At 36.5% G+C, this 13,135-nt stretch overlaps 1 protein-coding gene across 1 annotated transcript in view; it reads right to left on the bottom strand.

Annotated features, from left to right (window-relative positions):
- COL14A1 (collagen type XIV alpha 1 chain) overlaps positions 1-13,135 on the bottom strand; it is a 213,161-nt gene that overhangs the window by 176,281 nt on the left and 23,745 nt on the right. The window contains exons 3-5 of the mRNA XM_023530986.1: positions 8,463-8,579; positions 5,503-5,646; positions 422-546 (exon numbers count right to left, since the gene is read on the bottom strand). Coding sequence (XP_023386754.1) covers positions 422-546; positions 5,503-5,646; positions 8,463-8,579 — 386 coding nt within the window. The remainder of the gene's footprint in view (positions 1-421; positions 547-5,502; positions 5,647-8,462; positions 8,580-13,135) is intronic.

Raw genomic sequence — 13,135 nt, 5'->3', positions numbered from 1 at the left:
CTTATCCTAAGAGCAGCAGGCAGCTATTGAAGGGGTTTTAAGGTGTGTATGGGGAGAGCATAGTGTCGCATTTATTTTGAAAAGATTGCTCTAATTTCTGGGTAGAGAACCAATCGTGATTTTACTAAAGAATACTGTATGCCAAGAAAGAAATGGGAGCTTCGCTGAGTATTGACAATAGACGCGGAAAGAAATTAACAGATTTTGTCAGTATTTCAATCAAAAATAAATTCACTGGAACTCGGCGATGTATTGAATACGGGACAGTAAGGGAGAAGGACGTGTTGACAGTTACTACGTGTGCGGATGGAAAGAGGAGGGACATGGAGCTGAAGGAAGTTCGCACATTCGATCCATACTCTCCTGATGGGGCCAACGGCCATGTGTGTGTATATTGCCCATGTCAGCAAAACAACTCAACACCCAAAATAAGCAAGTCAAAAAAAAAAAAGACCTGACCTTCCGGTACAGACGGCTTATTCCCATCTCCTTTGTCCACCACCTTGACTCTGGGTTTTGGATCTTTTCTTTTTTCCAAATCTTTAACTGGAAGGAAAGAAGAAATACAGCAACATGTTATGTTAAAAGCTAGAAGAAAATATTCAGTGAGTTTTACTAAAACTCTTGCAAATATTGAGAGTATCAAGCAGAAATTAGCTCCGTGATAGAACCTCATCCCCCCAAAATTTGCAACTGCTATTTTTTTTTTCACCCTGACATGAGAGGGTGTGGAAGACACTTAAGGAATGACTTTAATTGAGAACTCTCTATGGGCAAATGTGTCAAATAAATTTAATACTTAGAAACAGCCAGAAAACATGCATAATTGTCACACATGACAGAGAGAAGGACCAGGAGGCAAAGTAACTAAAAAATATAAAACCAGGAAGTGTTGGCATAGGATTCAAGCCATATCTTCAGGTCTCTGGACAAGGCCTATGAGTTGGCCTCTGCTCTAGAAACATCTTAGCCACGAACACCCTCATTTGAAGTTGGTCTATATGCAATAAGTGGAGAACCCCATTATATTTTCCTTTTGAGCTTAAAAAAAAAGTTTCACTACTAATAAATAGTAGTATGTCTTTGTCACTTTCATTATGAAATATTCAGAAACCTGGAATGCCCCCGACCCTTTAATTCACTCATACCAATATACTCCATTTTACTTTCCACTGCTTAAAATGCCACAGCAGCGTTCTTCCTACTGCTCAGTACTTTAGGTTGTTTGAGTCAGTTGAGACCACCGCCAACTGGCAATGGTTTCTGCACAAATAAAATGCCCTGTGAAAAGGCGGAAGTGATCCTGTGGTAAGACATTTTATTTAATTGTTGCATTCACTTCATAGAAATAAGCAAATTTCTTGGAAGGTGGGCTATGCAGGGGAAGCAAAGATTTCCTCTGAAGCATCCTGCCTTCTCTAAGATATTGTTTCATTAATCTTGTCTTTATTTTTTTCCTCCTGTTCATCTTCTTTCTATTGCCTTCTATTCCTTTGCTAAAAGTGTTTGAGATTTGCCATCTGCCCGGGTCATGTTGCTCTAGTTCTGTATTCTTTTTTCTTAGAAACTTTCCTTGGCTTTCTGGTGCCTAGAAATTAAATTCCAAGAGTAAAAATAAAAATAATAAGATGTGTTGATCCTGCTATTCCCACCAAACTAATTTTCTAAATCCATTGTTGTAGGCCTCATTCTCTGACTTCTTTATAAGACTTGGCCACTTTAGAACACCCCTTTCTTTATTTTTTTTTAAGTTAATTTATTTTTTATTAAAGTATAGCTGACATACAATATTATATTAGTTTCAGGAATATGACATAGTGATTCAACACTTATACACCTTACACTGTGATCACCGCAATAAGCTTAGTAACCATCTGTCACCATACAAAGTTATTATAATATTATTGACGATATTCTCTATGCTGCACTTTACATCCCTGTGACTTATTAATTTTATAACTTGAAGTTTGTACCTCTTATTCCCCTTCAAAGACAGTTTTTACCCTCCCTCTACTCCCCTTCCTTCTAGAAACCACCAGTTTGTTCTCTGTATCTATGAGTCTGCTTCTGTTTTACTTTGTTCATTTATTTTGTTTTTTTAAGAGTCTACACATAAATGAAATTATACGCTATTTGTTCTACTCTCTCCGACTTATTTCAGCAAGCGTTATATACTCTAGATCCACTCATGTTGTTGCGAATGGCAAGATTTCACTCTTTTATGGCTGAGTAATATTCCATTGTGTGTACGTGTGTGTATCACATCTTCCTTATCCATTCATCTATCAGTGGACACTTAGGTTGCTTCCGTATCCTGGCTATTATAAATAATGCTGCGATGAACACAGGGGCGCACACATCTTTTCAAATTAGTATTTTCGTTTTCTTCACATAAGTACCCGGATGCATAACTGCTGGGTCATACGGAACACCCCCTTCTTTAACTTCTTTTATTTCTCAGGTTTTATAAAGGCATTATCCTGGGTTTTCTTGTATTCCTCTGACCCCTCCTTTACAGTATCATTGCTTGGGTTCTATTTCTGCTTCCATTCCTGAAATATGATCATATATTAAAGATGCCTTGCATCTCTGTATGTCCCACCTATAATTTTATCATACCACAATTTTAATTCTCACCCTTCCATGAATAGTTTTCAAATTTACATCTTTAGTTCCACCCACATATAAGCTATGGCCTCAAATGCTTACATTCTGTAAAAAAAAAAAAAAAAAGTCTGCAACTTTAATATGAGGAAAATTGTGCTGAGTCATGCTAAAAGCAGAACTAGAACTGAGAAAGAACAATTACAGAGACTCAAGGAAATTTTACTGGACATTTGAGCAAGATTTTGCAGACAGAAATTCACAAAATGTTATTCCAAAGAGGAAAATCGTGGCTGAAGAGAAAGTTTGCCAAAATACCACCATAGATCAGTCTACAAATGAACAAGAAAAAAATAACAGTCACCTTAAACTGGGCCACTAGGTCGCATATATGATATAATATGTATGTCACCTCCAGCTGCTCCAGGGGGCAAAATCAGTTAGAAAACAGACTATCACAAGCAAAATGGCATTCATTATAACCACAATAGCTATCACGTCGCTACTATGTGCTGAAGTGAGCTAATCCATGCAATAATAGGCACATATCATCAACCCCATTTGCAGATGAGTAACCTAAGACTGGATGTAGTTGAGTTGCTTGGCCAAATACACACACCAGACTCGGATTCATAATATCTAGCAGATCGTACAAACCCTTTCTGTCTTCAAAATCCAAAGACTGTTTCTTATGCTTCCCTGTGTATCAGAAAATGGCCTTATGAAGAATTCGAATCCCTACACAATTAGAAACTTATATCCAGTTTTGTGTGGATCATTTTTCTGGAATCAACCATGAAAGTTTTCCAGGGAAGGGAGAGCAGGCTTTAGCTCCATCTCACATGGAGCAAAAATATAACTGAAATGCGAAATGGTAAAGGAAGCCACCCAAACAAAGTTACTCTCATTTCATTCTTACAAACTGTTTTTAGGAAGAACTAATCCCTCTATCCTGCCAATAAAAATAACGTAGCTAAAAAAAAAAAATAGATGTTTACATACAATTTATCCAACCAACCAGTTAGACTGTTGCACTAAGACTGTTTCAGCAGAGCTAAGGAATCTGAAAACAATGGAATGTCCTAAGTGTTTCGAGTCAAGAGCTGTAGGCAAAGCTTTTAAAAGCCACCTGTGTTCCTAAACTGCTCAGTCCGTAGAATATGTGAAATCATCAATCGCAATACCTTTAGACTATTGTAAAATGAATCGTTTCTCCTTGCCCCTTTCACTTCTTCTCACAAACTTTAAGAAAAGTTATTTTGCTTATTCATGTAGGAATGTTAGCAGAGGCCAGAAACTGAAGCACAGTGCCAATAAAATGAGACAGAAGGCTGATTTATATTGAAAATAACATTAAAAACCTTTTCCTGAGCTTCCAGACAATGCAGATCTCAAAAGAATGTAACATTTAAAACATCTGTATGTCCTGCTGACAGGTAAATTTACCAAATGTCTTTGTTGGGAAGTTTCAAGAGGTAGCAGGTTAACAGTTTGTTTGTTTGTTTGTTTTCCAAATCACAAGATAATGTCTCATAAAACATTACTTTGAAGAGGAATTTAAAAAAGGGGAAAGGAAAGATAGAAAATCTAGATAGGACAGTGCTGCATACACAGTTCTAGAACCCATAGCCTCCCAGATTTGTGGATTAATCCTAGTGGCAGGATTTAGAAAGCTATTGCTACTTGAAATGATGCATAGGTTTTGCTTTGAAATAATATGGGGGGTGGGGGAGGGCGGGATAATAGATGAAAGAAGACTGGCCATGAATGGCTAATTATTGAGTTGAGTGACAGATAAACTTTGGGGTTCATTGTACTATTGTGCTGATTTTTTAATTATGTTCAAAATTGTCAAGTTGAGTGGTTTTTTTTTTAAGAGTTTATCTTCACAGTGAGGTAACACAGAAAGGTAAGCAGGACAGGCTTCTTTTGTTTGCATTCATGATACACAAAACTCCATCGCCCTCCACATTTGAAAAGCCACTTCCAGGAAGAAGGAGTTGCTAATATAATCTCTGGTCACTAGAATACAAATTCAATAGGTGCCTAGAATAGGACCTGAAATTTAGTAGTCATGCAATATATATTTTTAAAAATTTTTTTTAAATGAATGAATGAAGAAATGAATGAATATCTCTTGAGAGGCAGAAGGATGAGGGCCTGTGTAAACAACTTTTAAACTCAGTAGAAATAAATGCTGTCTAAAGAAACCATGCACACAGGAACTGGTCTGCCTCGGAGCTTTCTCTCCGGTTTAGAATGTCTCTGCATGCCCCAACCTTTCTCTGTCTTCCCAACTTGCTGTTTGAAAACTGGCTCAAATATGAAGCCATCCTCCATCCATTACAGGGCGGAGACAGCACCTACCTTGCCAGAGTCCTGAACGTATCTCGCTCGCTAATACTCGCCATGCTGAATACGTTCACAAATCTGTTTGCCATGGGACCTGGCACGTAATAAATAAGCTGATAATAAATGTCAACAATGAATTACTGAAAAGAGTTAAATTCCATGTTGTATAGGTTGGTCTTGTGGAGGCTAGACTGACAGGAATACTGGAGAGGAGGTGCATTCAGTTATTCGTTAAGTATTTACTGAGCACCTACTATGTGCTAGGTAGATGAGATGTCTGGGTAAGGTTCAAGGCACCGTATCAGGAGGAGTATTTGAAAACTAAAACTTAAAGGCTAAAAGGAGTGCAGTGAAATGAGTTAAGGGAGGGGCAGATGAGGATTAGTGATAAACAAGAACTCATGGGAGATTGTAGTAGATTTCATTTAAGACCTTTTCCAATTTAAACAATTTGGAACTTTAATCTATTATAATATTGACCACAGACTCAAACCCGGAGCTGGGACAGGGACCCAGGATGGCACTTTAAGACCTGTAGATACGTACTTCTGAATTGACCTTGGGCTGGCTTGCTTTCTTTGTCTTTATGGTATGCAATAATTTGAACCGTGTAGTTTTGCTCTGGCATCAGACCTTGAATAATTGCTTTAGTTGCTGTGTTCTGGAGATTCAATTGATTGGTTTTTCCACCTACAATGAAATAGAAAGATAAATCAGTTATAAGAACTAGGTTAACTGTGTACATTAAGAAATTGTATTAACCAGAAATCACTTTTAAGGGGTGAAGACATTTAAAAATACATATTATGGTACGCATGTACATAGTACTTAATTTTAATATACTTTTTGTTCTCATTCTTCAGTTGTACTCTTTGCATTAGACAATCTAAACAGTTGTCTAGATTAGATAAAAAACATTTACAAACATATTTCATCATAACACACCATCGCTTTTATGCACTAGAGAAAACCATTGTACCAGATTAGAAGACAGTAAACCCTCAACATCAGATATAATCTTCAAGGGAAGAATTCCACTTAAAAGTCAAGGGAAAGATATGGGCAGACCGAATGTACTTATCTATGCCGGAATTTTTTTCTATGGCCTTTCCAAAGTGAATCAAAGCATCCTTGAAGCATTAGCAATTTAATTATCTTAAATTGGAGCATCGCTGGCTCAGGATGTTGAAGGAACCACTCACTCATTACCTGGCTACTTGAAAGTTAGTTTGGTTCATGAAAAGATTTCAAATCCCCATTATCTCACCATCAAATTAGACTGACATCTAAGGCTTTCTTGAAAATGCTATTGATTAAATATTCAATCTTTTTTACAAAATTCCAAGTATACCTTTCTTCTCCAATTTCTGGTGGTGATTACTATGTCCGAGAAAAGGGAAATTAATTTAAAACTTCTGCCCCTAAAGCAGTAACTGCGGAAAGGATCTGAAATTTGCTGAATTAATAAAAAATTACACAGATTACAATATATTTTAGTCAGATTCTAATAATATTAATCACGCTATGTCTAAAATATGATTCTACCATCATCCATGCCGCCTGCTACTAGAAGCCAGAACTGAGCCTTTCTCTTGCCAAAACCCATTTCCTTAAATGCATTTGTGTCCAAGATGTTAAATCTGGTTTCACAAACTTCCATCATTTAAAACTCATCTATAACAAAGAGCACCAACTGAATCTTTCATGTGTGTTTTGCAAAAAAAAAAAAATTTCTTTTCTTTATAAACTTTGCATTGGAACCCCTCTCTAAGAGGCATAGGGTGTATTATTTTAAAGGCTTTGAGAATCCTGCAATTGAAAAGCTTTAAACTCTCTTTATAACAACACTTCTCAAATTTATTTGACCATTAAATCATTTGGCTATATAATATCTTTTAGCATCCTGCAGAATACCATGAAATATGCTTTGGAAGAGATTGGTATAAATAATACTTGGAACATACCTCATAATGCTAACATGTCTACAAATATTTTGTGTCTAGATGTACTTATCACTCTTTCTATTTACTCCATTTATTTTATGTTCGATCAAGTACATACCAGTGTCAAGACTGTCTTACTGGCTTGGGCCACTGCAGGAAGGACCTAGGGTCACTGGGGAAAACAAACCCAGTATTCATGAAGAAATAAACTGCGCTCATCCTCAATTTTTATTTTGTCACTGGAGGTATGTAAGCAAGAGTTGGAGATCTTCTTTTTGGGTGTGCTATGGCAGAGGGGATTGAAGGGTCAGGCTGAGGTTTGGTTCCAAGGCCACTCAAGTCATTTTTAGGATTCCATGATTTCTCAATGACACCTGCTAGGGGTACTTAAGAGTTCGGTATTATTAGCGATTAATAAGGAAAAGTTAAAAAACACCGATGACCTGAAGAGAACCAAACTACCTTTGAAGATCAAACATGGGGAATTCTCAGAGGTACCACATATTAGAAATTTATATTTTGACCTTTAGAGTCATAATAATGTTCAACTCTTAAATTTCCCAGGATGGCTTATTTCAGAAAACAAACTATTTTTAAAAGTCAAAGTTATTTCAAAATTGGGCCATGTTCCAAAATGAAAACTCTGAACTAAAACAGAGTTTGAAAATAAAATATTGCTTTCCACAAGTGAGTCACTTCTGCAGGCCAACATGGGAAAAGTCGGCATCTGGTAGCATTAAACCAGAAGTCCTTCTAAAGAGCCTATGCACAATACTTGTTAATAAAATAAGGTTCCTTCCTAATAACCAAGCGAGAAGCAAGGTGTTTCATCTACTTATTTTGAGATTTTAAGTCTGCTATTAGGTAAGAGGCCCACACCTAGAGCATCTGTCTGCCTCATTATATGAGTTGGGGATAGGTCTCCAATAGAAAGGAGAACCATCTTTATCCCCAATAATGAGGAAAAAAATATTATGTTTATATAGATATACATATATTATACAAATATATTATTATTATTTATTACATACAATGTGAAAATGAACCTAGATGAAATGAGACCTGAGACATACACTGAAGAGCATTTTTTTTTACACAACTATTTTCTCTTCATGATCAATAAATTTGTTTAACTTTTGCTTTTCCTGCTCGTCACTTATTTTCACAATGTCTATTTAGCTTTCCTAATCGTAATGTATTGTTGCTGAATGATAGTCTATTAATCGATCATAATTTACTCAGCCAATCACAGCTGTTGGCCATCCAGATGTGCTGTATTTTTTTAAAGTATGACTAGACCAAAAGTATTCACCCTATGCTGAAACAGAGGTAGTAAGAATTTTTGGTAGTCTGAAAATTTTGCCTGAAAATTATAGTGAGCTCAATCTTCAGTCTTTAAACTTTGGGACCATTATTTCCTGGAGTAGAAGATAAGATTTCAAGCTCAAGTATTAAATAAAAAAAATTTCAAATGATTTTAAAGCAACACTTATCACTACACATTTTCAGTTACCTATGTGTAAACATTGCTATAGTATAGAAAATACAATTGATTGTTTTTACCTGAGGCTGGAGACACAAGAAGTTTGTATCCACCAAATTTCCCTCTTGGAGCCTTCCATGAAATCTGTATACTATCCTGAGATAATACATTATATCTTAACCGTGTGGGTGGAGCCACTGAAAAAGAAAAACAGAAACAAAAAAAAATGTTTATTAACACTTTATTAACATATAAGCTTCCATTTGCTAAATTTTAAAAACTCAAAGTAATGTAATCAAAATACACAAAATTTCATCAGCTTCAAAATGTGTTCTTTCTACAATCCCATTAATGAATTAATCAGTTTGCAAAATAACACAAACTTAAGAACGTGTTTCTTACTCAAGAGATAAGCATTTGTCAAACATTACTGACCTTATGACAAAGAACTATAACTTAGGGCTAGAATTTAATACTGTAGTCTGATTCAAAAATTAGAGCCAATCTTGTAAAGTGCTTTCATTATGTTACAAGGATGAATTTTTCTTGGAACGTGTGTGCTTTTATAATCTATTCTACTGGGACTTGTTTTATGCCTTTAGGTTTTTCACTTTAGCAATCCGACATTTGTTACGATAAGATCATTTATATAATTTCAAAAGAAATACATTAGTGAGAAGATTTTTATTGTATAACATCTAAATGAGCTTGTCAAAAAAAGGGAATATGTAACAGAAAAGTTAGCTCTTATTACCTACTTTTATGGCCAATCTTTCTCACTTTAGGAAACAGAGTGTGGGGGAAGGAAACAACCATTCTTCCTAACAGATATGGAGTATAATGGGGTTTGGATATCATTTTAATTCCCAGTTCTGTCACTTATTAGATAATTAACTTTGAGCAAGTGACTGCTTCTTTCAAAGCCTTATTTTTAAAAAAAGGTGACAGCAATATTTGCTGCACATGAATGACATTTAAAAAGATGATGGATATATTATAATAAATGTTCAATAAATGTTTGTTCCTCTTCTCTCTTACTTCATCTATGGGTGATCTCCAAAGCTCATTTAATCCTAACAAAAACATACAGCTATTCCAATTTTATATATAAGGGAACCAAGAAGAAGCTAAGAGACTTTCCCAAGTTCACATACTGGTGAATGACAATCTCTGACCCCCCCAAAAATGCTCTGTTTCTTTGGGAGAAGATCCACATAAAGAAGTCACCCTTCATTGAACTAGATGAATAAGCAATTTACTCCTCTATAGACCAACTACTCATCTGAAATCAGTAAGCATTGGAGGATACAATATTAAAAGTAACATTCTCTTTCTAGCTGCCCTTTATTATCTCTCAGTAGAGAACGTAGTCATGCAAAACAAAAGCGTTAGCTTCCCTTTCTCAATTTGACATGAATGGAAGAGAGGGTTTACATTTTTCTAGCTTACAGGAAAATATGGATTTAGCATAAGAACAACTACTTTGAAATAGAAGAGAAAGTCAGCTAACCGAACATTTGAATGAACAGAGAAACTGTTATTATTTTGCTTAGTCTGGAAACTGGGAAGAATATCTATTTATAGATAGTTTTTCATTACTTACAGAAGAAAATTAAAAATAGGAATTTAAAAACTTAAACAATATATCCAGTTTCTAAGCCAAATCTTATCAGTGAGCTAAAAAACACCATTGGCCAAGATTATCGCTAAGTTTTGCCTGAATGCACTGGTGAAAGCAAGCCGGCATGCCTGGGAACCATCAGGTGGAAAAGTACAAGGAGCAGGATGGAGGCATCAGTCTAGGTCGTTCCAAAAGGGTCAACCACTTGGGTCAGCACCCCAGGTGGGTTGAAACCTCAAGGAGAGCAAAGAAGTTAACAACATCCAAGTTTCTAAGGTTAAACATTAGAAATCTTTATGGCATGGTCTGAGTTTGTAGCCTGTTACATGTTTTAGTCGCTAGCTATCCTTCTGGACCTCCAGGAGAAAACAATAAGGATAACACGGACTGTGCCCTGACCCCACGTGTCATGCTCAGACAACATGGTGGCACTCCAGAGCCCAGAGGGGCTCTGATTTCCACTGAACCACTCAGGGAAATAAAGTGTGAGGCACATGCCTCATCAATACTCAAATCAATCAATATTCAACTCTTTAAATAATGTATAAATGGTTCATTAGACTTTAGTCCCATTATAACTGCTAGCAGAAAGCAATACCGACATTTTCTTTTTTCAACGGACCACACCTAGCACCTGTAGGAACATGAATACTCTCATAGCCATTAAAAGAGAATCTTAGTTGGGCACAAATTTTCCATTTCCTTTAGGTTTCTGCCTTTAGGGGGAAAACACTGAAAAGAAGAAATGCTGGTTAAGAAAGAAAGAGGTCACGGCTTTGAACTTCGGTTTCCCTGTATGGAAGGCACTGGGACTTGTGCCAAAGCAAGGGTGGCAAGATTGACAGAGGACTGTAAGAGCAGGAGAGAAATAATTGTTCTTATCTCATGGAACAAAAACTTGTGTACATTTAATACCAGACAAGTGATTTTTCTTTTTGCGAGCACAAAGGAGGTGCTTTTATACATATAGTTAATTTCCAGTAATAACTATAAATGCTTACATGAACTTGACTCAAAGTTAATCTGTGTCAGTTAAAATTCTAAGCTTTTTAAGAAGACAAAAATCAAGTGTCAAGCTTGATGCCTGGCACACACCAAGAAGCAAGAGCAAGCTGACAAACTCGTTCAGCTTGTGTGATGAAGTCAGGCTTCCTATGAGGGACCAGGCCAAATATAACATTTGTAAATATGTGAACTTCATCCCGAAGGGGGATTGAGGAGGAAGACCAAGGAGGGTCCATTTGTTATCCTTCTCTCCAGCACAGGATGAGGCTTGTTACTGAAAGTATGGGGGTATTTTAGTTTCATCACGTATTTTTTTGAGAAGGAAGATTTTCATTAAACCCCAAGAATTTCACCGCAATCATTCTCAGAAGTCAAATCTCGTAGGCAGAAAAGAAATGTTTATGTGATTCCAGTGAAGCCTCGTTGTTATCAGGTACTTGGGAAATTTTATTCCATAATATGAATAGTTCTTAAAAGGGCAAATGTTCAGCCCTTCCTTCCTTCCTTTCTTTCTCTTTAACTCAACTTAACTGAAATCTTGCTGTTTTGACACTGACAACCTATGCAAAGCTTTACTTCTAATGAAATATTCTCGTTAATTTCTTGAAACACCACGTTTTATCTGGGGACACTGGAATGGAGATCTTCTGTTCTTCACTCCCCATAATCACCTCTCCTCTTTTTTTTCAACAGCACCTTGGTTTTCTTCCAAGCAACCACACTCCCTGCCCACTGCATGGGGCCTTGGCTACGCTGTCAAACCAGCCATGCTTTCCCCTGGCTTAGGGCTGGGAGGACAGGCTGACTCTCCCAAGAACCTGTCCCGTGATGGAAGGATGGAAAATAGCGCCAGTCATTTCATTCCAAGGACCCGCTTTTAAAAAAATGGTCACTAGTTCCTAGTGACCTGTATCCAGGGTGTTCCACGATTCCTATCCTTTCAAAGCTTAATTATTTAACATTTAATTTTGTGAGCTACTTCATTACCTCCAATACATAATTGGCTCAAAGTGGCCAGAGAACAGTTTCTTGTATTTGGCACCAAAAATCTGACTGGTCAAGATGGAGCAGTATGAGCACTTAGAGTGTTTTCCCCTTCAAAACATAGTTTAGGTAGCTATATCAATGGAACAACTTATTATATTTATTAAGTAAAAGACCTTTAAACAGCAGAGGAGTATTTGACTTATTTTTGTGAGTGATCGAAACAAGCAAACAAAGAACCTTGGCTTTTTATCTGTCATTTTCCAATTAAATGCATTGTCTAAATGTTCAATAAATGAGACAAATTAATAGCTGAAAGAAATTTACTGTGTGATATACTAGAGGAATCTTTTTATCTTGCTTAGAACTCAATACGTTTTCATTTCATAATCCATTATAAAGATGCTGAAAACAGAAGTAAGGAAAATATTCTCAACTTCCAAACATATCTGAGTACTAATAACAGCAAAATAATATGTGTACGTGTATCAACACAGAGGTCTTTTTGAAGTTCAACGCTGCTGCAGTCTCCAATTTTATACACTTTGAGTCTCCAATTTTATACACGTTGAGGTTTTTTAATGACAGTTACTTTACCTTCAGTGGTTCTTTCTTGTAACCATTCAAAACAAACATTGCTAGAACCAAGTACAGATTGACTGTGAAATTCTGAGAGTATGAGCACCCCCATTCTACCACGCTATACACATTTTTTTCCCTTATAGCCAACATAATATTACTTTTTTCTGTGTTCCAGTTCATTTAACAGCTTGTCTTGAAAAGAAGATGCCGGAGGAATCCAGGTATAAACAGTTATTTGAGCCAATGTGGGTTCACATTCTCGAGAGAGGGGAAGTTCTTCACAAAGAATTACCTGGCGAGACTAAGTGGTAAAGCATAGTCTGTCGATTAGCAATTTAAGAGGAGAGAGTTAATTTCCTGTATGCCTTTTAATACTGACCTCTTTAGTTCTCTATTGCTGCCGTAACAAATTATGACGATGTGGCTCAAAACAACAAAAATGTATCATCTTACAGTTTTGGAACTCAGGAGTCTGAAATGGGTCTCACTGGGCTAAAATCAAGGTGTCGGTAGGGTTGCATTCCTTTTTGGAGGCTCTCGAGGAGAATCCATTTTCTTGCC

This window comes from Pteropus vampyrus, unplaced genomic scaffold (assembly GCF_000151845.1).
Source record: "Pteropus vampyrus isolate Shadow unplaced genomic scaffold, Pvam_2.0 Scaffold59, whole genome shotgun sequence".
In the NCBI taxonomy this organism is placed as follows: Eukaryota; Metazoa; Chordata; class Mammalia; order Chiroptera; family Pteropodidae; genus Pteropus; species Pteropus vampyrus.
Note: the sequence above shows the minus strand (reverse complement) of the source record. Positions and strands in the feature narration are given on the sequence as shown.